The sequence below is a fragment of the Camelus bactrianus genome, chromosome 22 (assembly GCF_048773025.1).
Source record: "Camelus bactrianus isolate YW-2024 breed Bactrian camel chromosome 22, ASM4877302v1, whole genome shotgun sequence".
Taxonomy (NCBI): Eukaryota; Metazoa; Chordata; class Mammalia; order Artiodactyla; family Camelidae; genus Camelus; species Camelus bactrianus.
The window spans coordinates 5,465,079-5,491,504 of NC_133560.1; the positions used below are offsets into that span (position 1 = coordinate 5,465,079).

General features: G+C 45.3%; 2 protein-coding genes across 5 annotated transcripts in view; one reads left to right on the forward strand and one right to left on the reverse strand.

The window, feature by feature from the left end:
• Positions 1-4,984: 4,984 nt before the first annotated feature.
• LOC105061996 (nuclear envelope pore membrane protein POM 121-like) lies at positions 4,985-7,522 on the reverse strand. The gene has a single exon (XM_010946134.3). It carries the CDS (start codon positions 6,431-6,433, stop codon positions 5,213-5,215), a length of 1,221 nt encoding a protein of 406 aa, XP_010944436.1. The 5' UTR covers positions 6,434-7,522; the 3' UTR covers positions 4,985-5,212.
• A 13,230-nt stretch (positions 7,523-20,752) lies between these two features.
• The window catches only part of FLT4 (fms related receptor tyrosine kinase 4), a 38,881-nt gene continuing 33,207 nt past the window's right edge, over positions 20,753-26,426 (forward strand). For all 4 annotated transcript variants that reach the window (XM_074350097.1, XM_074350098.1, XM_074350101.1 and 1 more), the window contains exon 1: positions 20,753-20,895. In XM_074350097.1, coding sequence (XP_074206198.1) covers positions 20,829-20,895 — 67 coding nt within the window. In that variant the 5' untranslated portion in view covers positions 20,753-20,828. The remainder of the gene's footprint in view (positions 20,896-26,426) is intronic.

The following is a 26,426-nucleotide window of genomic DNA, read 5'->3' on the forward strand; positions in this document are numbered from 1 at the left end:
GTGCGGCAGTGGGATGGGAAGACGGGTGAAATTTGTGGGGAAAAAGAGGCAGGAGAGATGGAGGAGAATGTGTGCAGGACAGTGGACTGGCACGTGTCCTTGACCTGGTGCCACATCCCTGACTTGAGCACTCATGTAGAGACGGGGATCAGAGGTTGAAGTTGGTGGTGCCACTGAAGACAGGTTTTATGATGCTCACACAAACACAGATGCCTCAGTGGCATGACACAGAGAGTGTTCCAGAAGGAGGAAGGGGTGCTTCCCCTGAGCTTTGCATGGAAACTGACGCTGCCTGTGGCTCTTTGAGAAATGAAGAATTGAGGAGCGTCCTGAGCCAGCACCACAGCTGACACATGAATGTTCTCACGATGGCCAAGGGAAGCAGGGGAGTTCTCTTCAGGGTTGTGTGGGCCACATACGTGGTCCACAGAGGGGGGGGAGCAGTCACAGTAGGAGGTCACGCGCACCAAACACTTAACTCAGACACTGCAGTTAGCACATTAGATGATTATCTTATGCAAGTATCAAAATGACCCTACATGGAATGAGATATTGTACTACATGCACAGAGTGCAGCCTAGGCACCGTGTGTGAAGGTCAGCTCCTGCACAGATGCATCATGATGTCACCAGTCTCAAGTCATTGTTCAGGGTCTTAGCTCAATCATCTGTAAAACAAAAACAAAAATAATGGTGAAGAAGAATCAAAGGGCTAATAAATTCAAAGCATTTGACATCATAGAGACTTTATATGTCCTCTGTGTTTAACTCTCATATACGACTATCCCCATTATATCTGTAAGTAAACAGAGGGTCGATAACTTACCGAAGACACGTACTGGGGTCTACAAGAGTCCACATGTGAATGACTGACCCTGAAACCAGAACACAAAATCTTACCTATGAAAATAAAACTTAAGTGTCTTCAGAGAACCACGCCCTAATATCAAGGTGGTAAGGAGATTTACATATCAATTCAAAAACTTCATACCTATCCATATTCTATTTCAAAAGTAAGTGCTAAAAACATCACTGAAGATAAAAATGAATGAGCACTTACTCCCATACAGCTTCACTAAAGGAGCTAATAAAGAATAATTTTAGCAAGAACAAAGGCAGACCTGGAGAAAAACCAGGAACACAAGAAAAATGATCCCAAAATGTTAATTATATAATATAATTAATTTTCTTACCCATTTTAAAAACACAAATGTCTAAATAACAATTAAAAAAAAACATGAGAATAGGTGATGGGTATTTGGACTGTGCTATGACCATGAAGAGGAGAATGTTCGTGTGCAATAAATAAAATAAATGTGCAACTAAAGAAATAAAACTTTGTTAGAAAATGTATAATCAAACTGATTTTTGGATGGGGCTTTCAGCACGGCAGGGCAAAGAGGTCATCAAATCCCCTCCTCCAGAAGCGATGTCAGAGACACCAGCTCCGTAATAGATGGTGTTGACTTCCTCTTCCCTGCTTCTCCCTTCTAAGGAAGCCAAATTCCTTGGAAAATGATTACACAGGCAACAATAAAAAGAACTCTAAAAGCTGGAAAGAAGAAGGCAGACTGACTAGGGACCTCAGGACTTGGGGAATAACATATGATGTGTTAGCCTCCTGGTTTTTTTTTAATCTCTCATATACTGGGGACTTGGTGTCAGGGAGGTCAGAAACCTGGAATCATCAACAGGTATCTAAAAAAAAAAGAAAGAAGAAAAATTAAAAAAACAGAAAACAGAAAAAGCTGGCTCTCCCTGGCCACAGAAGAAGAAAGGAGAAGCCCAAAAGACTGAGCGGCGCGCCCCAACCCACAGCCCATGACTGAGTCGCCAGCAAGCAGCCCCGAGCACCCACAGCAGCAGCAGCAGCAAAGCCCTGGCCTCCCGGACCTCCACCTGTGGCGTGAGAAGACCCAGGAACAGTAGCCTCTGACTCCCTTGCTCAGTGGGAGGTGGCCCGGGAGCCCTAGGCAGCCCAGGGAACACTTTACATCCCCACAAACAGCACCAGCAGGAGCTGACAGAGCCCGCAGAAGAATGACGCAGACCAGGACAGCACTGCTGGGCTCTGGAAGCTGAACTGTCAAGTTCACAAAAACAGGTCAACTTATTTTTAAGCTAAACCTAAACAGCAAAATTGCCTGCTAAATAGAAGATTGAAATAGGGGTCTCTAAATACCCAAAATACCAAGGATACAACAGAAAATCATTCCTCACACCAAGAGCCAGTGAAGAAGAAACAAAGTAATGCTATCAACAAAAATAATTTAATTGACATTTATATATCACTCCAATAACAGCAGAATACATGTTCTTTTCAGCACTCATAGAACATTTACTGAGATAGTCTTTATCCTGGGTCAGAAAACAACCTTAACAAATTTAAAAGAATTGGAATCATACAAAATATGTTCTCTGACCATACTAGAATAAAACTGGAAATCAATTACAGACAGGCAGCAAGAAAAATTTCAAAATACCTGAAAATTAGACAGCATAGTTCTAAATAACTTGTGAATCAAAAATGAAGTCCTATAGACAATAAAGTCTACACAGACCTGAATGAAAATGAAAGAACATCGTAGCACGATTTGTAGGATACAGCTAAAGCAATCCTGAGAGAGGTATACATCGCAATACACACTTACATTAGAAAACTGAAAATGGTTCTGCATTAGAGTCTGGGGTACCGGTGTGAACTCATACACATACACACACACACAAGCACAGAGAAATACAAAATAGGTAAGGCTGTATAAATGGGAACGTTATTTCCAGTTCTGTCTGCTGAGAGGACCTAGAAGCAGAGATTCTCTAGTAGCCATGAACACACCTGAATGCTCAGATTTTGTTTGTTTGTTTGTTTTTTAATTCCTTTGTCCAATAGCAGGAATCAAAGCTCCTTGGAGAAGTAGTTGACTCTGGAACTGGGCAGACAAAATAACAAGATAGTCCTGGAGCATATTCTGAGGCTAAAAAGTAAAGAAATCCTTGGGAAAAGGTAAGAGGGAAATGCAGGCATGTTGGAAGGACTCAGGAGCTAACCTGGAAGAGCACACAATGGTCAAATCTGGAACAATTTGAGCAACAAAATTAACAGTAATAATAGTAGGCAATAGCCCAAATAATAAAATAAATATTGATGAGTCCATGCAGGTATATAAATGATTAAATAAATATATGTAGAGAACTCTTCCTTAGAGAAGAATTCTAATTAAATGTAGATGAAACAAGAGAGGTAGAAAATCACCATGAGAACACCACAAAAATAATTGCTGTAGGCAAGACCCACTGATCACATCAAAATCAGTGGTGAAAGTTTAAGGTTAAACAAGATTTTTGCGTAGCATCAAAGTATGACCCACTTAAATATGTATTACATAGGCAGAAATAATAACCATTTAGTGGAGAACCCTGGCAGATACCACCTTACTCAGGTGATCAAGATTAACACTTCTCCTGTGCTGAGAAGGGTAGGTTGCCCTCGGTGGGATTCTTCTTAAAAATCCATAACCTCAGTGTACTCACTGAGAAAACGGCATACATATCCAAATTAAGGACAATTCTACAAAATACCTAACTGGTACTCCTCGGATGTATCAAGGTCACAGAAGATACCAACATGGAGGAACAATCACAGTCCGGAGGAGACTAAGGAGACATGACAACTGAATAAAATGTGGGATTCTGGACTGATACTGGTATAGAGAGAAAATTCTACTGGAAAAAAACTAGGGAAATCCAATTCAAGTCTGAAGTGCAGCTAATAGCTTTGCACCAGTGTTAATTTCCTGGTTTCAATAACTGACCTGTAAGATGCCAACATTAGAAGAAGCTTGATAAAGCCTAGATGGGGGGAGGGGGCGATTCTCTGTACTATTTTTGTAATTATCCTGTAAGACTGAAATGGTGTCACATTTAAAAAACTTTTAGACTAAAGTTGTCATGAGTCATTTTCTAACATACACTAGGCAGAGAGGGAAAAGGCGGCGCCTCTGCAAAACACAGAAATCAGAGGCGTCAAGTGGTCCCAACCTTCCCAGTTGGGCCACAGAAAACCTAAAGCATGAGTTAAGTATGGCCACTCATACAAGTCAATTCTTTCTCCACTGTGAATTCAAAAAGCAAAGACAGGAATGTCTGATAAATTAGCAAAAAGTCATACATATTTTTCAATATATATTATTATATGTCATATAATACATATTATATATTCTATACATAATATATTTAACATGTACATATGGTAAACATATGTAATGTGAACATGCATTATATATATTGCATGTATTACATATGTGAATGAAATATATACATATTACATATATTTTGTATATTATTATAAAGTATTATATATACTAATTATATTATAATATATTTTACATACATGTATATACATAATATATAAATATACAATATATCATATATATGTACTGTGTATTCTTACTGTGTACATTATACATATAATATACACACAATAAATTTACATAATACATGACTTTGTACATGAATCTATGGCATTTAAATATAAATGACTATGTATGTGACATACATGACTGTTCATCTACTGAGTGTTCATGTGGAACCAAATGTTGAGAGACAGAAAGAATACACAGATTCTCATAAAGATGGACCAGGGCCCAATTAAGAAAAGGGAACGATAGAGAGAGACAGCTGCAGCAGCAGCAAGTGTCCTGCCTGCTCCTCCCTGCAGGAAAACTGGTCCAAAGCTTCCCTGTTCTGTCGCAGGGATCCTGACCACAGGGGTGGGCCCGACAGATGACCTCCAGCCGCCCAAATCCTAGCGGCACATCTGGCCGAAGGACGATGGGGATGGGCCATTGTCTCTGGGGAGAACTGACTTGATGGGGCTGGGGAGTGGGCTGCAACCACAGGAACAGCACCCTGGGCTCCCTCAAGAGCAAAGCTGGAGTCTGACGGTCTCCTTTAATGCTCCTCTGAGCAGCAGAGTACTGGGGAACAGAGCCTGGAGGGCCAGGAAAAGGGAACCATTTTTTTACAGCCAGGTGGAGCAAGACAGAGAAAATAACAAGGCAGCCCATGGAGACAGCGGCCCAGCCAGCTACAGGAAGGTCACCGGGCCGGCCTGCCGAGCGCTGGTCTCCCAGAGACCCTGCAGCTGCGCGTGCGCGCTGGGGGCAGCGGGTTGAGGGGCGGAAGGCGGAGAGGAGTCTGCGATGGCCTCGGGCTTACCCTTCCAGGACTTTGTTGATCCACTGGATCGCAGCTCTCTTCTCTCGGTCAAGGTCTTCAGCAGTGACTCGATAACCCGGCTGGGGGGCTGGGGGCAGGATCAGTGGGTCGTTTCGCCTCGAGGGTAGCAGCAGAGGGATCTTCCGCTTCCGGGGCCTAGAACCGCAGTCAGATGGTTGTGAACGGTACAAGCTTTGCGTCTTCCCTGAGGGGGCATCGGCAGCCTTTTCAGGCTCGATCTTCCTTTGCGGGTCCACTGAGGACGAAGGGCTAGGCTGATGGTGGTCCTTGCCGGCTGTCTCGGCGGGCGCGTGGAGGTGCGAGGCGGCCGGGCCCAAGAGCCCGGCAGCGCGCGGACCGCCCCTCTGCAGCGGTGGAAAACCCCTGGTGGAGCTGTACGAACTGGTGATGGCATTCCGTTTGCTGCATGAGCTCAGAAAGTGGGTCTGGGATTTCCTAACCGGGACATCTCCCGGGCTCTTGGAACAAAAGTGTCTCTTCAGAGGCCCAGGCCTGGGCACAAAGGAAGCGAGAACCCCGTTGACCACCAGGCGCTGAAACGCGGACTGCGCGTGCGCACTGCCGTCCGAGCCCCGTCTCTGCTCGTCCTGACTTTCGGGGACTGGGTGCCCTTCCTTTCGCTTTGCTTGCCCTTTCCTGCCCTCAGCCAGGGCCAGCAGTTCCTCCTCTGTCTTGGCTCTCAGTGGGCCACTCTCTTCAAGACCCATCACTGGGGTCTCCTGTACACAAAGGTTTGGGAGGTGGAGAGACAGTGACGACCACATGCAGATGACCGTCTGCTTCAGAGCCACACGTATCTTCAGCTTGCCCTTGGCAGATGCCATCTTCAGGAGCACCGAGGTGCGGAACATGCTGGAGATGCACGTGTAGAGCCCTGGCTTCTGATGGCCGCTCCGGGGCACCGAGGAAAAGGCCCCCAGAAGCAAGAACCAAGCCTGCTGGATTGGATATTGCGGCCGGTGGACTACAACGAACCGCCGGCGGCGCCGACGACGATGGGGTGAAGCCACCGGATCCTGGTACGACAGCCTGCGGGACAGGTCCAGGGCTGGGGCCCCGGAGTGAACCCGGCAAGCCAGAGGAGCTCGGCGGCCAGGATGCGCTGACCCGAGGCGCTGGGGTCTCTCCGGCAGGTCCCCGCCACGCAAAACAGGGTACAGGGGGCGAGGGCGAGGCCAGCTCAGGTAACCGCCCATGAGGCGCGATTCTGCACGGCTGGGGCCTTCAAATGGAGTCAGTGGCCCCTAGAGGTTTCCGTTAGCTGCCAAAGGGGCCCCAAGCAAAGCGCTCACTGTTGGGTGTGCCGCCTGTGACGCGTGTTGGAACGCGTGAGAGAAGAAAGGGCCGCGCGAGGCCGGCGCGAGGGGCGGGGGCGCTCCCCGGGGCGCTCCGTGACCGCTGCGGGGGCCGCGGCGGTGGCGGCGCGAGAGGGCTGCGCTCGCTCGGCGCAGCCGCCCTCCGCCCGGCCAGGCCCCCGCGCCGTCCTGGGCCGGTGCCAGGCAGAGTCGTCCCCCCCCCCCCCCCAACCCCCGGAACAGCTCCGGGCTCAGCAGCGCCCACGCGAGGTGGGAGCGCCAGGGTCAGCACCGTGTGTCTCTCCGCGGGTGGCCATCCCAAGAGAAAGTTGCTTAGAAAGGCCCCCAGATCCGGAGGGGTGGACCTAGGCGTCCAGGCGGCAGGAGAGAGCACGCGGGACGCGTGAAGCCAGAGCTGATGCGCTGCGCCCCATCCTCTTCCCTTCCCGTAGAATCTTACTTTCGGGTACCCCTACTGGCTCCCCTTCCCCTTCCCTGGGAAGTAAGGTTTCCAATTGTAATGACCGGAAACCAGAACAGAGAATTGATATGGACAGCCAAGAGCAGTGCCATCTGGGACCTAACACTTGAATTCCTGTTTTGAAGATCACGTTTTGTCACCGCCCTCGTCTGTCTTCCGCCTCTCCACAGATCCTGGAGGCCTTTGTGTCGTCCGTGTCCACAAGATGGGAGAGCTGACCTGGCAGTTCAAACTGGAACTCAGAATTTGGCTCCCTTTAAGTATTCTGACTGAAGTTACTTTTGTTAGTTGAATGGTGAACACATTAGAATATTCAGACTGTTTTTAAATGTTTGGTGTTTTAATTACTCCCACTTCTTTGGTTCGGTTATTTGCGTTGTCGTGTTTTGTTTTGTTTTTAAATGTGTTCGCGTTCTTTTGGATTGCTGTTACTTAGTGACTGACCTGGGACCTTTTTACTCAGCCAGGTCGTTTCCCAGCCAGTGCTGCTCTCAGCAAGCCGAGGAGGGAAATATGATTTTGGGTAAGCAACATCAAAAGGGCTATACTTCAACAAAATACACACGTGGGTTCTAAAATTCAGGAGTTTGACTTTCATTTTTATGCAAAATTATTTTAACCATATGGAGAAGCCCCCAGTGTTCTATCAGCCTGCTGTGCTTCAAAGCCCTTTTAAAAATGAAACAGAAAAATTCATGATGGGTGGATATACTACCACAAAATGAATGGAATTACTCCAGCTATTTAAAGGTAATCCATTTCTCAGTTAAAGACATAAATCTGAGGAGGAGGGTGTAGTTCAAGTGGTAGAGCATACCCCTAGCATGCACAAGGTCCAGGGTTCAATCCCCACTACCTCCTGCAAAAATAGATAAACCTAATTACCTACCCCCCCAAAAAAAACTAGACATTAAAAAAAAAGAAAGAAATCCTAATTATAGACACATTGAATTTTGTTATCCAACGGATAGCATCTTAAGGAATTTTTCTCAACCATTAATTTTTTTACATAGCTTTATTGAGATATAATTTACACATAAAATTCACTTATATTAAGATTATACTTAAGGGATTTTTAGTAACTTTACAAAGTGTGTAACTTTCACCAAAATCTAATTGTATAACATTTCCATTAACCCCAAAAGAAAACTCATGCCTATTTGCAATCAATCACTCCCCATTCTTATTGACAGGCCTGGGCAACCACTAATGTACTTTTGGTCTCCATAAATTTGCCTTTTCTGGATGCGTTTCATATAAATGAACTGTTAACAATTTATGGTCTCTTGTGTCCAGTTTTACCCAGCATGTTTTTGATCTTCATCTGTATACATGCGTGTATTAGTAATTTGCTACTTTTTTTAAATTAAACAACAGAAATTTATTTTCTCACAATTCTGAGATCAAGTTGTCAGCAGGGCTGATTGCTCCTGAGGCTTCTCTCTTTGGCTTGTAGATGGCCATTTTCTCCCTGCATCTTCACATGGTCTTTCTTTTCTCTGTGTCTCTGTGTCCTAGTCGTCTCTTCTTACAAGGACACGAGTCGTATCAGTCTAGGGCCCACTCCCAATGACCTCATTCAACCTTAATTACCTCTTTTAAAACTCTTATCTCGAAATACAATCATGTTCTGAGGTACTGGGGCTTAGGACTTAAACAGATAAATTTGCAAGGATACAGTTTAACCTATAACACTCCACCCTCTGGTCCTCCAAAATTCAGGTCCTCACATGCAAAATACATTTGCCCCATCCCAACAGCCACAAAAGCCTTAACACATTGCAGCATCAACTCTAAGTCTAAAATCTCATCTAAACAGCGTCTGAATCAGGTATGGGTAAGACTAGAGGTATGAGCCATCCTGAGGCAAAATTGTACTCCAACAGTGAACCTATGACAACAACCTGTCTGCCTCCAAAATACAAAATATGGTGGGACAGGTATAGGATACACATTCTCATTCCAAAAGTGAGAAACTGGAGAGAAGAAAAGTGACAGGTCCTAAGCAAGTCCAAAAACACAGCAGGGCAAATTCCATTAGATTTTTAATTTATTTGAAGATTTATTTTATTATATCAGCATCAGCACTAGAACAGTATTTCCACAGCACACGTTTACAGACATCAATATATATGGCTAATTTTAAGAAACTTTTGTGGAAAATTCCATTAGACTTTAAGGTTCAAGAATGAAATCCTCTTTGGCTCAATGCTGTGTATTCTGGACCAACAAAAGTGGCAGCTCTGCCCTGGCCCATCCTCCCTGGACTGTGGGCCCAGACCCTCTGGAACCAGTGAGGAAATAGCCCTGCTGCCGGGGCCTGTCCCCTCTGGACCCATGGTGGTAGAAGCAGCCCTGACGACCTCTGTCCCCCCTTCAGAGTCATACTCCCTGTACTCGAAGGATGAGGTATGTTTGCGTCCAGACAGCTCTATCCTGTTTTCTGCCTGTTGAATCCCAAAAGTCTGACAGCCTTTCTTCATTTCATCCCACCTCTGTCATCTTCAGTCCAGGCTGACGGTTCTGCTGAGATGGTTGGTTGCGTTAGAGCAGGCCGACAGCTGGATATGAGCAGAGAAAGGGGGCACGGGCCATGTGGCAGGAAAGCACACATCCTGGGCAGAGGAAAGCAGAAGCCTCCTGACTGAGAAGAAGTCACACATTTTGGGGTGACAAGTGTCCTGGAGGCAGAGAGAGAAAGGTGGGAAAAGGCAGGAATCTCCAGCATCTGAATGTAACGTTTTGTTCATTGTGCCCTCATTACAATAGAACTATCCTTGCAGATAAGAAGTACCCAGCATGCACCAATGCCATGACACCTGATCCAGATTAAATACGGAGAAAAATTCCTCCCTCTCTTGGGAGAGTGGAGATGGGAAGAAAATCAGGGAATAAGACCCCCCAGTCCTGCCCTCCCCATTGAATATTCTGCCCATTCATTTTTACACCCGGTGTAACCAGCTCGCCAAAGAAGTCAGCACAGCACTCACCTGAGTGCCTGCTGCTCCTTTGAGAGTGTCCTATCACTTAATAAATCCTCACTTCACTTTCTTGACCTCCATGTCTCGTCGCTGAATTCTTTGTGCCACAAGACAGGAACCTGCGCTCTGGTAACAGCTGGATCCATATGTTGCACCCCATGAGTGCTTTAGTAAAGATCGTCCAGCCACATCCTTGGTGTTCTCTCCTGAACACACTTTCTCATTGTTTTGCTGAGAGTTTTTTTAAGCTGAGAGTTTTTCAGTCTTCACGTTCTGGTTCCTTTTTGCATAATAATATCTTTTTCAGTTATCCCCCTCTCACATTTTACTATAAACAGCAAGGAGAACCAGGCCACACCTTCAGCATTTTGCTTAGAAATATCCTTAGCTAAATGTCCAGATTCATCACTTATACATTTTGCTTTCCACAAGACACTAGAACACAATCTGGCCAAGTTCTCTGCTACTTTGTAACAAGGGCTGGTTTTCCTCCAGTTTCCAATACATGTTCCTTACATCCATCTGAGACTTCCCCAGAAACATCTTTAATGTTTATATTTCTATCAACATTTTGTTCATGATGAAATATATATGTATATTTAATTATATATTATATATATAATTGAGACAGGAAGGAAGAGGGCAGAGCACAGCCATTCAAGAAATGACACAGCAATTAACACCAAGGTGGCAGAAAATTCAACTTTCAAAATGCCCAAGATGGCAGGAGATTTGACTTCTAGTAGAATTTGAGCTTCATTAGACACTCATTGTAATATATTAACATTGTAAATGGCCCTCCCACAGGTGCCATGGCAGTTCAGAGGCTGACCATAAAAGGTCAAAAAGTGGGCAGAGTCCTGATTCTACAAATATATCTACATGTGGGACAGTTCTCACTGAAAACTAATGGGACACTAACAGAAGGACCCCTGTACAACCAAGGCTGTAAGAAAGATACACACATAATCAGATTAGAAGGGAAGAAATGTGGTTGGGTTGAGACCTGTGTCCCTGGGAGGGGACTCAGAGGAAAAATGACATTGCATGGGTTTACACCTGCCTTGGGGAATAAGCAGGTCGAGCCACAGACTGGGCGTCCCAGTCCTGGGGTCTTAGGTAGAGAAGACAAGCCCCCTTAACTGGTTGGAAGACCACTGCAACAAATAAAAGGGTTGAATAAGCCTGAACCCTGTTTATGAGGACTGCATACATGCTGGCTGGCCCTTGAGGCAGGGCAAAGAGAGATCTGTGCTAGTGGCAGCTGAGTTTCTCACATCTGCCTTGCCATGTGAATTGAAGGGAGAATATGCAGTTATACAACGGAATTAAAGCTCCAGCCCATCTCAGTCCATGCCACAGCAGAGCAGTGGATCTGGAACGGTCAAGACCACGGAACCAGAGGCAACCTGGTGCTGGGACAGAGCCAGGGTGGGATGGTGGTGGCCACTGTTGGCTAAAAAGTCCCCAAATCCAATGAGGGAAATAGATACCCAGGTGCAAGAAGCACAGAGGGTCCCAAATAAGATGAACCCAAACAGACCCACAACAAGACATATCATAATTAAAATGTCAGAAGTCAAAGAGAGGCAAGAGACAACAAGAGAAAAACAGAGTCAAATATCAGGGAACACACATAAGGCAATCAGGTGATTTCTCTGCAGAAACGTTGCAGCCAGAAGGGAGTGTCATTACACATTCAACGTGCTGAAAGGGGAAAACCTACAGCCTAGGACATAAATGACTACCAGTTTAAAACAAGTGGATATAATTATGGATCAATATATATGAACCCCACAGTGATGACAAACCAAAAACCTGTATCACATACACAAAAACCAAAAAGAAGGAAACACAAGTATACTACTAAAGAAAACAATGAAGCCACAAGGAAAGAAACAAAAGAGAAACAGAGAAGAGCACAAAAACAGTAATAAAATAGGAATAAGTACATACATATGAATAATTACTGTAAATGTCAATGTTCTAAATACTCCAATAAGAAGATCTAGGGTGGCTGATTGGATTTTAAAAAGATGCTTCAATATGTTACCTATAAGAGACCTGCTTTAAGGCTAAAAATACACACAGAGTGAAAGTGAGGGAACGGGGAAAGATATTTCATACAAATATAAATGATAAGAAGCAGGGGGGGACAATACTCGTATCAGACAAAACAGACTAAAACAAAGGCTATAACAAAGGAAAAAGAAGTGCACTGTATAATGATAGAGGGATCAATGCAAGAAGAGGATATTACAGATGTTAACATGTCCACCCAATGCAAGAGCACCTAAATATATGAAGCAAATATTAACAGACCTAAAGGGGAAAATTGACAGCAATATAATAATAGCAGGGAATTTTAAAACCCCACTTATATAAATGGGCAGATCATCCAGACAGAAAATCAATAAGGCAACAGTGATCTTAAATGACACAATAGACCAGTTTGACTTAATAGAAATCTACAGGACAAGTTTTATTTTATTTCATTTTTTAAAAGAAAATATTCGTGGTGATTTTTTCCTTTTTTTTCTTTTTTTAAATTGAAGTATAGTCACTTACAGTATTTCAATTTCTGGTGTACAATATAGTGTTTCAGTCATATATATATTCATTTTCATATTTTTTCATTATAAGTTACTAAGATATTGAATATATTTCCCTGTAGTATACAGAAGAAACTTGTTGTTCATCTATTTTATATATATAGTAGTTAACATCTGCAAATCTCAAATTCCCAATTTATCCCTTTCCACCCCCTTTCCCCCCCAATAACCATAAAATTGTTTACTATGTCAGTGAGTCTGTTTCTGTTTTTAGATGAGTTCATTAGTGTCTTCTTTTTTCTTTTTATTAGATTCCACGTATGAGTGATATCACGTGGTATTTTTCTTTCTATTTCTGACATACTTCACTTAGAATGATGATCTCTAGGTCCATTCATATTCTGCAAATGGCATTATTTTATTCTTTTTTACGACTGAGTAGTAATCCGTCATATAAACATACCACAGCTTCTTTATCCAGTCATCTGTAGATGGACATTTAGTACAGGACAAAATTTTTAAAACAGCAGAATACACAACCTTTTCAAATGCACATAGAACTTTCTCCCAGATAGATCACATGCTAGGGCATAAAACAAATCTCAACAAATTAAAGGTAGGAATTACATCAAACAATTTTTCTGACCACAATGGTATGAGACTGGAAATCAACTACAGAAAGAAAATTGGGAAGAGAACAAGCACATGGAGACAAAACAACATGCTACTAAAAATAAAACAATGGGTCAATGAAGAAAGCAAAGAGGAAATCAGAAAATATCTAGAGACAAATAAAAATGGAAACACAGCATTCCAAAAATCTATGGATGCAAAAAAAGCAGCTCTAAGAGTGAAGTTTATAGCAATACAGCCCCTCCCCCAGAAACAAGAAAAATCTCAAATAAACAACCTAACTTACCACCTAAAGGAATTAGAAAAAGAAGAATAAAGTCCAAAGTCAGCAGAGGGAAGGAAATAATAAAGATCAGAGAGAAAATAAATAAAATAGAGATTGAAAAAACAATAGAAAAGATCAATAAAATCAAGATCTATTTTTTTTTGAAAATAAACAAAATTGATAAACCTTTAGCCAGGTTCACTAAGAAGAAAAGAGAGAGGCCCCAAATAAAATAAGAAATGAAAGAGGAGTAATAACAGCCAATACCACAGAGATACAGAAAATCATAAGAGAATATTACAAACAATTATAGGCTAACAAATTGGACAACCTAGAAGAAAAGGACAAATTTCTAGAGAAATGCAACCTGCCAAGACTGACCAAGCAGAAACAGACAATTTTAATGGGCCAATCACTAGTAGTGAAACTGAATGCATAATTAAAAACAATCCATCAGCAATTGAAAATCCAGGACCAGATGGCTTCACAGAGGATTTCTACCAAATATATAAGAATTAATGCTTATCCTTCTAAAACTATTCCAAAACACTGAAGTGGATTTAACACTCCAAATTCATTCTGTGAGGCCGCAATTACTATAATACCAAGACCAGACAAAGACACTACAAAAAAAATTATAAGTCAATATCCCTGATGAATATCAATGCAAAAATCCTCAACAAAATGTTAGCAAACTGAAATCAACAATATATAAAAAGGATTATATACCATGATCAAGCTGGATTTATTCCATGGTCACAAAGATGGTTCAACATTGGCAAACCAAAATGCAATAAATTATATCAACAAAAGGAAGGATAAAAACCACATAGTCATCTCACAAGATGCAAAAAAAGTACTTGACAAAATTCAACATGCATTCACAATAAAAATTCTCAGCAAAGTGGGTACAGAGTGAAAATATCTCAATATAATCAAGGTTACTTATGACAAACCCACAAACTAATATCAAACTCAAAGGAAAGCCTTTCCTCTGAATTCAGGAACAAGACAACGATGCCCACTTTTACCATCTCTATTCAACATAGTACTGGAAGTCCTAGCCACAGCAATCAGATAAGAAAAAGAAATAAAAGGCATCCATATTGGAAAGGAAGAAGTAAAACTGTTACTATTTGCAGATGACATGATACTACATACAGAAAACCCTAAAGTCTCCACCAAAAAACTATTAGAACTAAAAAATGAATTCAGCAAAGTTGTAGGATACAAGATTAACATGCAGAAATCTGTTTCTTTTATATACACTAATAAACTTAACCAAAGAGATCAAAGACCTATACTCTAAAAACTATGAAACATTAATGAAGGAAATTGAAGATGACATAAAGAAATGGGAAGATATCTCATGTTCTTGGATAGGAATAACTCATATTGTTAAAATGACTGTGCTTCCCAGAGCAATTTACAGATTTAATGCAATCCCTGTTAAAATGCCCATGACATTTTTTCACAGAACTAGAACAAATAACCTTAAAATTTATATGGAACTTTAAAAGACTCCAAATTGCCCAAAACAATCTTGAGAAAAATGAACAAACCTGGAGGTATTAACTTCTCAGACTTCAGACTATACTACAAAGCTACAGTAATCAAAACAGCATGGTACTGGCACCCAAAAAGACACATAGATCAATGGAACAGAATAGAGCCCAGAAATAGACCCACACACCTATAGTCAATTAACCTTTGACTAAAGAGGTAAAAATATATAATGGAGAAAAGAAAGCTTTCAATAAGTGGTGTTGGGAACACTATGGATGCAAAAAAAGTAAGCAACAGCCGGAAGAGACCTTCTTGAACACCTGAGACATTCAGTAGAAACCCCAAAATAATAAAACCTTAGTAAGAGGGTACCACATCTCCATAACAAAGCCTAAAAATAAGTGTCAAAAGAAATAAGCTGACCTACAAGAAACTTGACTGTTTACCAGAACAAATATTAGTATCTTTTGAAGGAACATAACAAACCCAGACATTCATAAGTATATTATTAAAAATGTATAACATTTGGTTTCATCATTTGCAAAATTTTTCTCCCATTCCATAGGTTGTCATTTTGTTTTACTTACGGTTACCTTTGCTGTGCAGAAACTTGTAAGTTTCATTAGGTCCCATTTATTTATTTTTGCTTTTATTTTCTATTGCTTGGGTAGACTGCCCTAGGAGAACATTTTTGAGATGTATGTGAGATAATGTTTTGCCTATGTTTTCTTCTAGGAGGTTTATTGTATCTTGTCTTATGTTTAAGTCTTTGATCCATTTTGAGTTTATTTTTGTGTATGGTGTAAGGGAGTGTTCTAGCTTCATTGCTTTACATGCTGCTGTCCAGTTTTCCCAACACTATTTGCTGAAGAGACCGTCTTTATTCCATTGTATATTCTTGCCTCCTTTGTTGAAGATTAGTTGACCAAAAGTTTGTGGGTTCATTTCTGGGCTCTCTATTCTGTTCCATTGGTCTATATGTATGTTTTTGTACCAATACCATGCTGTTTTGATTACTGTAGCTCTATAGTATTGTCTGAAGTCTGGGAGAGTTATTCCTTCAGCCTCTTTTTTTTTCCTTCAGTAATGCTTTGACAATTCTAGGTCTTTTGTGGTTCCATATAAATTTTATTATAATTTTTTTCTAGTTCTGTGAAACATGTCCTGGGTAATTTGATATGGATTGCATTAAATCTGTAGGTTGCCTTGGGCAGTATCTCCAGAATATATAAGCAGCTCATATGACTTAATAAGAAAAAAAAAAAAAACCAATCCAAAAAAGAGCAGAAGACCTAAACAAGCAATTCTCCAAGGAAGAAATACAATGATCAATAGGCACATAAAAAAAATGCTCAGTATCACTAATTATCAGAGAAATGCAAATCAAAACTACAATGAGGTATCACCTCATACCAGTCAGAATGGCCATCATTCAAAAATCCACAAATGACAAATGCTGGAGAGGCTGTGGAGAAAAGGGAACCCTCCTACACTGCTGGTGGGAATGCAGTTTGGTGCAGCCGCTGTAAAAAAAAAACAGTACAGAGATTCGTCAAAAGACAAGGAATAGACTTACCAAATGACCCAGGAATCCCGCTCCTGGGCATGTATCCAGAAGGAACCCTACTTCAGGATGACACCTGCACCCCAATGTTCATAGCAGCACTATTTACAATAGCCAAGACATGGAAACAGCCTAAATGTCCATCAACAGATGACTGGATAAAGAAGAGGAGGTATATTTATACAATGGAATACTACTCAGCCATACAAACTGACAACATAATGCCATTTGCAGCAGCATGGATGTCATTCTCAATGAAGTAAGCCAGAAAGAGAACGCTCATATGAGAACTCTCATATGTGGAATCTAAAGAAAAAAGAACATAAATACAAAACAGAAACAGACTCATAGACATAGAATACAAACTTGTGGTTGCCAAGGGGGCAGGGAGTGGGAAGGGACAGACTGGGATTTCAAAATTTGTAGATAATGACAGGCATATGCAGAGTAGATAAATAAGATTATACTGTATAGCACAGGGAAATATATACAAGATCTTGTGGTAGCTCACAGCAATAAAAAATGTGACAATGAATATGTGTATGTTCATGTATAACTGAAAAATTGTGCTCTACACTGGAATTTGACACAACGTTGTAAAATGACTATAACTCAATAAAAAAGTTTAGAAATGTATAACATTCAATAAAAATTACTAGACATACAAAGAAGCAAGAAAATGGGACACAAAATCAAGAGTAAAACCAGTCAACAGAAATAGACCCATAAATGAGAGAAGATGGAATTAGCAGACAATCTCTTTAAAAGTTATAAATATGTTGAGAATTATATTATGAAAACAAATGAACATAATGAGCATGGATATAGAAGATATACTAAAATATCAAATAGAATCCTGGAGCTAAAAATTATAATATCAGAAATGAAAAATTCACTGGAAGGGCTAACTAGTAGATGAGCAGAAGGAAAAACCAGAGAATCTGAAAAATAGCAATAGAAACTATCCAGCTGAAACATACTAGGAAAAAAAATGCTAAAGGGAAAAAAATCAACCCAATCTTCAAATTAGGCAGAAGACTTGAATAGACATTTTTCAAAACATGTACAAATGGCCAGTAAGTACAAGAAAAGATGTTCAGCGTCACTAACGATTAGAGAAATGCAAATCAAAACCACAAGATATGATCTCCCAGCCATTAGGATGGCTACTATTGGGGGGAGAGAGAAATAAGTGTTGGTGGGATGAGGAGAAATCCGAACACTTGTATGCTGCTGGTAGGAGTGCAAAATAGTGCAGCTGCTGTGGAAACAGTATGGAAGTTCCTCTAAAAATTAAAAATAGAATTACTATATGATCCAGCAATTCCTTTAGGTGTATACAATCAAAGGAACTGAAATCAGGGACTCAAAGATATATATATATATCTTTATACATACATACATACATGCACATACTCATAGCAGTATCATTCAAAATAGCCAAAAGGAAGAAGCAACCTGAGTAGACACTGGCAGATGAATGGACAAATAAAATGTGCTATATATACATGCCATAATATATTTATATTTATACATATAATGGAATATTAAGCCTTAAAAAGAAAGGAAACTTTGACACATGGATGAACATTAAGGAGCTTATGCTAAGTGAAATGTATCAGTTAAAAAAGGACAAATACTGTACAATTCCACTTACATGTGGTACCTAGAGAAGTCAGATTTATGGAGACAGAAAGCAGAATGGTGGTTATCAAGGGGTTGGGGGCAGAGGGGATGGGAAGTGACTGACGGGTATCAAGTTTCAGATTTATAAGTTGAAATGAGTTCTGGAGATGGACGGTGGTGATGGGTGTACACCAATATGAATGTACTAAATGCCACTAAACTTTACACTTAAAAGTGATTAAGATTCTAAATTTTCTGTTAAGTGTATTTTACTATAATTCTTTTAAAAAGAAAAAGAAAAAGGCTAAAAAGTAATGAAGAAAGTCTCAGGAGACTATGGGATAATATCAATTGTTAATATTCTGATCATTGGCATCCCAGCAGAGAGAAGGAAAAATAAAGACCTTTCAGACATATGAAAACCAAAAGAATTCACCACTAGCAGACCCACACTAAAAGAAATGTTCAAAGAAGTCCTCCAGGCAGAAGGAAATTTGTATCTGATGAACATATGAGATCGGAAATGATAAGTATACAATGTTTTTTCTTTTTACTGAAATGTCTTTAAAAGATAAGTGACTGCTTATACAAAAAGCACGACAATATACTGTGGGGTTTATGATATGGACAAGTAAATCTGTGAAAATAATAGCACAGAGACTGAGAGGGAGGAATGGAGGTAAACTATGGTAGGGTTTTCATATCATACCTGAAGTGGCCTATCATCACTTGAAGGTGGACTACTGCGACTTAAAGATGTATCCCATCAACCCTGAGTCAGTAAACAGACACACAGCAATAATAGCCAGAACAGGTAAGGGCTCGTATCCAAGATATATAAAGAGTTCTCATAGATCAATAAGAAAAAGACAATGCGCGGTACTAAGGAGCAAAAGACTTGAAATCCAAATGGACAGTTGTAAAAACGTGCCCAATCTCAACATTAATTAAGGGAAAGCTAATGAAAACTATAATGAGATGCCACTACAAACCAACTAGAATGACTGAATTTAAAAATGAAAACTGGCAATACGTCCCAGTGAAGATGTGGAGGGCAGGGAACTAGTTGCACTGCTGTGGAGTGCAAAATGGTACAAATAATGAAAAAGTGGCTGATACCATCCACAAAGTTGAAGACACGTTCACTATGACCCAGCAGTGTCACTCCTAGACATATCTGAGATAATAGGACATGTGTACACCAGGAAACATAAAAGCATGTTTGTAGCAGCAAAAGTTGGAAACTGGTAACGTCTCAAACTTCTATCAACAGTGGATGGACAAATGAAATGTGTTGAATCACACAGAAGACTGTGCAACAATGACCATGAGTGAAGTATAGGTCTTCATAAGAGGACACAGGAATCTCACCAAATATGCTGAGCAAAAGAATATACATGCAATGAATCCATTTAAATAAGGTTTTTTAAAAACCAAAACATACTTCGGCAAGAAAAATGATAAAGAAGAGCAGAGAAATGATAAAGCCAGGATTTGGAGGTTAGAGAGGGGGTTGTGATGGGAAAGGAAGGGCTTCTGGAAAGCTAGTGCCATTCTTTAACCTTGACCTGGGGGGTTGAAACATAGGTGTTAGCTTTAAATTTACATTTGTAATACATTGATATATACTTTTCATATATTAAGACTAAACAAAACAATTGAAAGAAAATCAACATATGATTGAGATTCATTTAGTTGGTTGCCTACTTTCTCCAACATCACTTATTAAACCATATAAACTATCCCCACCTATCTGTGATTACAACGTAACATATTCCATTCTTACTTGCCCTTGAGATTTAGTCACGGTTGTTACCAACAATGGTTTTGGCAAGGATGAACGGACTTTTGCAGGCGTGCGGGGGGAGGGACAGTAAAAGCGTTGAAGTAGAATAAAAGTGGGAGAGGGAGATAGTCATCGTCATGGGATGTGTTTTTAAATAGGAAAATTCTAGAGACAGAACTGAAAAGAGAAAGGAAGTCTGTGAAACGGTTGCCAAGTCAGAGAGTAAAGTGTGACCTGATAAAAGGACTTATGAATGAGCTCAGAGCAGAACTATTTGCAGGAGATCTAAAGAGGAGGCCATGCCTGAAGGATGGAGGTTTCTTATACTGGGTGCCTGGCCCTAGGGTGCAGCTTCCATCTATACACCAAGAGGCTGGTAAGATAAAGCTTGCTAAAGGTTCTCAAATTTTGGACATATTGCTATTTCAAATTATGTTTATTGCTCTTTTTTCTTACTTTAAACGTTGTATTTATTGATTGAAGTAAATTACAGAGAACTGCGCGCTGCCACATTTTGTCCAGTCTTGATTGCGGGGTTCATTCCCTTTTTAGCGCACAGTGAAAGACTGGCGCATTACCTGCATTCTCCGCCCGCCCGGAGCGGTCCCAGGGCAGGCCTGAAGGGCTGCTGGAAGTGGGGCACGGACCAGCCTTCACTCGGCGGTGCAAAAAATGCACCCTCGGATCTAGGCTGGACCCTCCCCAAGCTGGTTGGGGGGGGCGGGACTGAGAGCTGAGGGGGCGGGCCCAAGAGGCCTGGCCCCACCCCATGGCCCCGCCCAGGGAGCCCCGCCTGGCCCCGCCCCGGCCTCAGCCCCGCCCCGCCCCCGCCCGCGCCGCGGGCCCACACTCGGTGCCCCCGGCTGCCGTAGCTCGTCTGACCCGTGCCACAGCGGCCGGAGATGCAGCGGGGCGCCGCGCTGTGCCTGCGCCTGTGGCTCTGCCTCGGACTGCTCGACAGCGAGCGCGGTGAGCCCTCCGTCCGCCCCAGGGCGCAGCTGGCCACGAGGCGGGGAGCCTTACCCGGGCGAGTGGGGGGACCACACGGACGGGAGACGCGCGGGGGACAAAGCCCGCGGGAACCTCAGGCACAAGGGGAGAGAGGGTCGGGAGCCAGGGATACAGTCACCGGACCGAGCGCGGCGGGCTGGGCCGGGGCCCGCGGGGATGGGGAAGGGGCGGGGACGGGGCGCCCGGCTGCACCGCAGGTGGAGATAGTGCTCGGTGTCCCCGACTTTTCTCCACCATCTGTGTGGCTCAGCTCCCTTGGAGCTGGGCCGCATCGCGCTGCATCCTCAGCCTGGATTCTTCGCTTGCTTACACACTTCCCCGCGAAGTCCAAGCACCGCTCTGCCCTGTCCTCCAACCCGCGCACGCTGGGGATCGTCCCCGGGTGCAGAGTCTGCAGTCCCCGCGGGGCCACAGAGCTGGGCGCGCACTTCCCGATGCCTCCCAGTCGGTGCTGGAGATCGGTCCCCCAGAGGGAACTCTGGTCAGTGTCCACCTTCCCCAGGCCAGGGACTGCCGGGGCAAGGGCTCGCGAACCGCGGGAGATAGGCGCCGTCGGGCGGACTGGGCGCAGGTGCCTGTTGGAACTTGAGGCGAATCACGAGTTGGCAGCCCGTGGGCGATCAGCGTCGCAACGAGGCAGAAGGCTGGCCCTCGCCCTACTTCGGGGCTTAGGAGCCTTGAAGGCGGAACTAAGGATCCTGAATTATAAGGCAGAGGGGAGGCAGGGTCTGGGTTTGTGGTGGGAACACGACTGGAGGTTGCAGTTGCGGGGCTGAAGGGAAGGTAGTGTGGCGATGGGGAGGGAGCAAAGGGGTCTGGTTGGATGGAAATGTCAAGAATAAAGCGTCAGGAATGGGGGGAGGATGAGCTGAAGTCCACGCAAGATCTGGTCACCCTGGAAATCAGAGGGTGGAGGAAGGGTCGTCACGGGTCCCTGGGAGTTCCGGAGTTCTGGAAGGTCTGAAGGGAGGGACGAGGACCTTGCTGTTTTTGAACACTATGGGTTTTGAATTCTGGTTTTACAAGCTTCATTTCTTTTCATCTTCACAAGGGAGTGTTAGACCCATCTTACAGATGGAGACACTTAGACCAAGGACATGTGTAACTTCCCCCAAAGTCCCCAGGAGGCCAGGAGTAAGAGATGTGGTCAATTCAGGTCTTTGGGATAACAGAGCCCGGCTCTCTGTGCCTTCACAGGCTGAAGGCTGAGGATAGGGGAGGTAAGGGAGGTGCGGTGAATGTAGGGGGAGAAGGGAGGAAGACATCTGTCTGACCTCCTAGTTAGTGCAGGTCTGAACAGAGAGGCCCTTCCTCGCTCCCCTACACCCTGCCCGGGTCCAGGCTCTGACGGGTGCTCAGTTGGTGAGTGACAGAAGGAGTGTGTGGAGAGACATCCAGCAGGCAGCTGGGTGAGACATCCAAGGCTCAGGAGAGAGGCTCGGCTGGGGAGATGGAGAAGGAGCAGACCAAAGGGTCCAAGATCGGAACTCTTCCCCCAGGGAGGGCACCAGGGAGGGACAGGCTTCCAGGGAGACAGGAAACATTCTGCATGTAGGGTGTAAGGAAAACCAGGAGAGGCTGGTGTCATGGTGCTCCTGTGTGGAACAGAGTGGGAGGTGGAGGAGGAAGGGGGATGAGGTCAGTCCTACAGTGAGTGCAGGTGATTCTTACCAAAGCTGGGCAGTGATGGGGAAGAGGGAGGATGTTAGCTGACCCTTCTCAGCCCAGAATTGGGTGGGGCCCATGAAGATGGGTGGCCCAGGCTGGACCAGGGCATGGCTGGTGGGGAGGTGCCCCATGGACAACAGACCATCTCCGCCTTCCCTGAGCTTTGCATTTGCCTCACCCATTTCTGGGCTGAGGAGGACCCTAGGAGCCCCCAGCCTGATGGGGGATGCAGGAGCAAAGCATAAACACTACAGTGCAGCCAAATGTCAGTGCAGCGAGAGTGAAAGGCCAGGCGCCGACCGGTGGGAAACCTGGGGACTCTGAAGCTGACCTTCAAAGGTGTCGTGTTGGTCCCAGAACCAGACTCTTGTCCTAGTTCTGCCCCTAATTCCTTACTGTGTGGCCTAGGTCCCTCTTTCCTTTCCCTGCATCTCAGTTTCCCCATGCAGAACAGTGCAACAGGCTGGCAATCACTGGACTGTTTGCCCCAGTGGTGTCCCTGTAGAGAAGGCAGGTGGCAGACGTCACCCCTATTGGGCTTTCTCTTGGGCTTAGCCTAGAAAGAGAGGCTGTTTTCACCTCTAGACAGGGGGCAGTGAGCTCAGGGACACATGGGGGAAGGAGGCAACTGCTGGGAAGTTTGGTTGGCCTAGCCTGAGGCTCCTGCCATGGGCTGAGTCACACATGGCCATCCCCGCCCTCCACTGTCCCTGCTCCTTAGCTCTGAGCCAGACCCAGGTGTGGACAGAGGTATGGAAAGGAGGTGGGGTGCAAGTCAGTGTAGGCAGAAAGTGGGGGCTGAACCCATCTTATTTGGTGCCTGTGGACCACTGGCCCCAGTTCAGTGCTCTGGGGACTCAAATGCAGGTGTTGCTCATGCACCGCCCATGCCAGAAGCAACGGGTCAGTGTGGCTGAAGGGCTCCCTGCCTCCCCACAGCACAGCGCCCACGTGGCCAGGCACCAGACTGGGCATGGTGTGCACCAAGGGGACTATCCAGCAAGCTCTGTACTGTGCCGTCCCCACCCTGATCCCCAGGCACTGGCAGCCCAACCCAGGGAAGGGGACTGCAGTTTTGTGCAAGTCAAAAGCTGTGATGTCCGCTCAGGGTGGCCTAGGGAGGATCTGAATCAAGCCCATCCTGTAGGGGTTTCCTGCGCACCACTAGCAGGGACACAAACATGGCACTGGATGTCTGTAGCCCAGGAACAAAAGTGCTCAGTGACCCCAGTGAGGCCCAGCTGGTGGCTGTGGGCTGCACAGGGTTGCTTCCAGCTTGGGGCTTCCTGGAAGGGTCTGCAGATTCCAGGGAAGGGAATTTCAAGTAGGGCAAAGATCCTCTCAAAGGCTCAGAGGCAGGAAAGTCAGATGGTGATCAGATGAAGCTAGACTCCTGGGGGTGGGGAGGTAGCAGGAGGAGAGGAGATGGAGGAGACAGGCAAGTGGAGGTGGCGGGAGCCAGCAGCACACCTGGAAAGGGAAGGTTCTGAGCAGGGAGCCACCTGGTCAGAGCCCCTGAAGGCATCACCAGAGGGGGAAGACCAGATGCGAGCCCACAGCAAGGACGCTGTGGGTGAACCCAGGAGATACGCCAGGGATGGAGGCAGCAGGGGATGCTGGGGAGAGAGGGACGAGTACCAGTCTCTGGCTTAAGCAACAGAATGGGTCATGAAGTTGTTTACCAGACAGGGACCCTGAGAAGAGGAACAAATGTGGGGAAAGATGGGGCCCTCCACCAGGGAGGCAGGGCCTCCAGGCAAAGGCAGGAAGGAGGAAAGTTGGGATCACTTGAGTGTGATGGGGCAGAGGGGAGTCAGGGAACCTGGGAAATTAAATGGGGCTTCAGCCATGAGGGGAAGTTCTTCTCTATGTCTAGCTTACACCCCTCCTGCTGCTATTTGGGCATTTTCCCTCACAGCGCAGATTTCTCTCCTCCAGGGCCTAGCCTGTGCCCTGTAACGTTCTGAGATGCCCCTTGGAGAGGGGGAATGGGTAGGGAGAGGGGTCCGGAGAGCCTCTCACGTTCCCTGTACCTTCCTCTGAGTGAGACACGGCCAACGTGTCCAGCTGGAGCCAGGGATTCCTGAGTTTCGATCCCTTTCAGACACTGGCTTCCTCTGGGATCTCGGTTTTCCGGTCACGCTGAAGGGAGAAGTCTGGGAGCAGGAAGGTGCGGGCACTCGTGCTGGCTGCTGCCGAGGCGGGGTGGGGCCAACAGCAGGCACGCCTCTGCCTGGCTCCGGCGCCCGGGCCGCCCCTGCCCCCGGGGCCTGGCTGGGGTGTGGGTGGCCCCGTGAGCCGGTCAGGGTGGCAAGTGAGGGAGCCCTGCCACGTGGCTAGCGAGGTCAGCAGGGGTTCATGGGAAAGGACTTGTCAGCCACAGGAGAGGACATCCTGCCTGCGTTTCCCTCTTCCTGCGGCAGGAGCCCATGGCCCCGATTTAGCAGCGTTGGGGGGCCATCTCTGAGCCAGCTGGGCGGTCTGATAACACTGCCTGTCCTGCCTCCAGAGAGCAGAGCCCTGACCCCAGAAAGGCCAGGGCAACTGCCTGGCACAGCTGCCTGCACCCACAGCTGTGAGTTCGCATCGGCCAGGGTGCCCCTCCTCCCCATATCACCCCCAGAGGGTACTCAGGCAGCCCACGTTCCCTCTCAGCCTCACCAACCCTCCCCACTTCCCAAAACTGCCTCTATGCTACTTCCGCGGGTCCCCAGTGATAAGGCCCAGCCTCTTGGGTTGATGGTCCAGGCTCTCCTACTAAGGTCCCAAGGGCGTTCTGTAGCCCCACATCCACCTGTCCTGCACCCATCACATACCCCAGCCCCGGTGCCTGACCTTTCTCCTGCTCCAGAAACCCGCCGCCGCCTGCAGCAGAGAATTCTAGGCAGAGGAGGGTGCTGCTCCAAGTGGGAGGGGTCTACTAGGGTGGGAGGGGGCTTCATTCCCACTCCCTGTGCATCCTCAGAGCACAGGACCCAGGATTTCAGGGGGCTCTTATCCTCACCCAGTTTAAAGCACTGTCCTCAGAACTACCCTAAATTCTACCAAGCAGAGATTTGTTTGTATGAAGCAGTGTTCATGGGCACGCACATACACACACACACACACACACACACACACACACACACAGTTGGAGTGTTCGCCAGGGAGCCACACCTTGTATGTAAAATGATCCAATTTCTTCACGCTAAGGCGTGTGAAGATTTTAACCATGAGACATAGGCTATTGTGCCCATTTTGGAGATTAGAAAATTAAGGCCAGGGGGTGAAATGGTTCATTAGATGCTAGAGCAGCCTTGAGGGAGGTGACAGATGTTTGGTGCCAGGTGGCACAGGGCCAAGGGGTAAGAAGGGGCAGGCATGGCAGGTGTTGACCACATTGCCCAGGGAAAGCACCAGAGAGAGGGGCATGTGGGGTCCTAAATTTTTGACCACCTCAGGGGCAATCAAGGGCCAAGTCCCATGCTGGAGATGCCACCCTGAGGTACATCGAGTGCAATGAGTCAGCCGCATGTAGAGGGGCCCCCAGGAGAGGACCTGAGCATGCGACCCTGGGGCTGGAGGGGAAACCAGGCAGGTGACAAGGGTGACTGGAGAGTCATGCAACAAGCTCAGATTCCATCCCCAAGTGGCAGAGGCAGGGAATGGTTTTAGGCAGAAGAGGGATTTGTGCTCTACCTAGAAGGGTCCTCTGCCCACTGGTGAAGGCCTGGACCAGTGAGGAAACACTGGTGTGGCAAGCCAGGAGAGGGATGTTGAGGCTGGCCAGACAGTGGGGTGGCCAGGAGGGGGACTGGAAAGGGCAGCCCCAGAATGTCTAG

Coding starts and splice junctions, on each gene's coding strand:
- LOC105061996 (XM_010946134.3), bottom strand. CDS start 6,433: ATGGGCGGTTACCTGAGCTGGCCTCGCCCTCGCCCCCTGTACCCTGTT.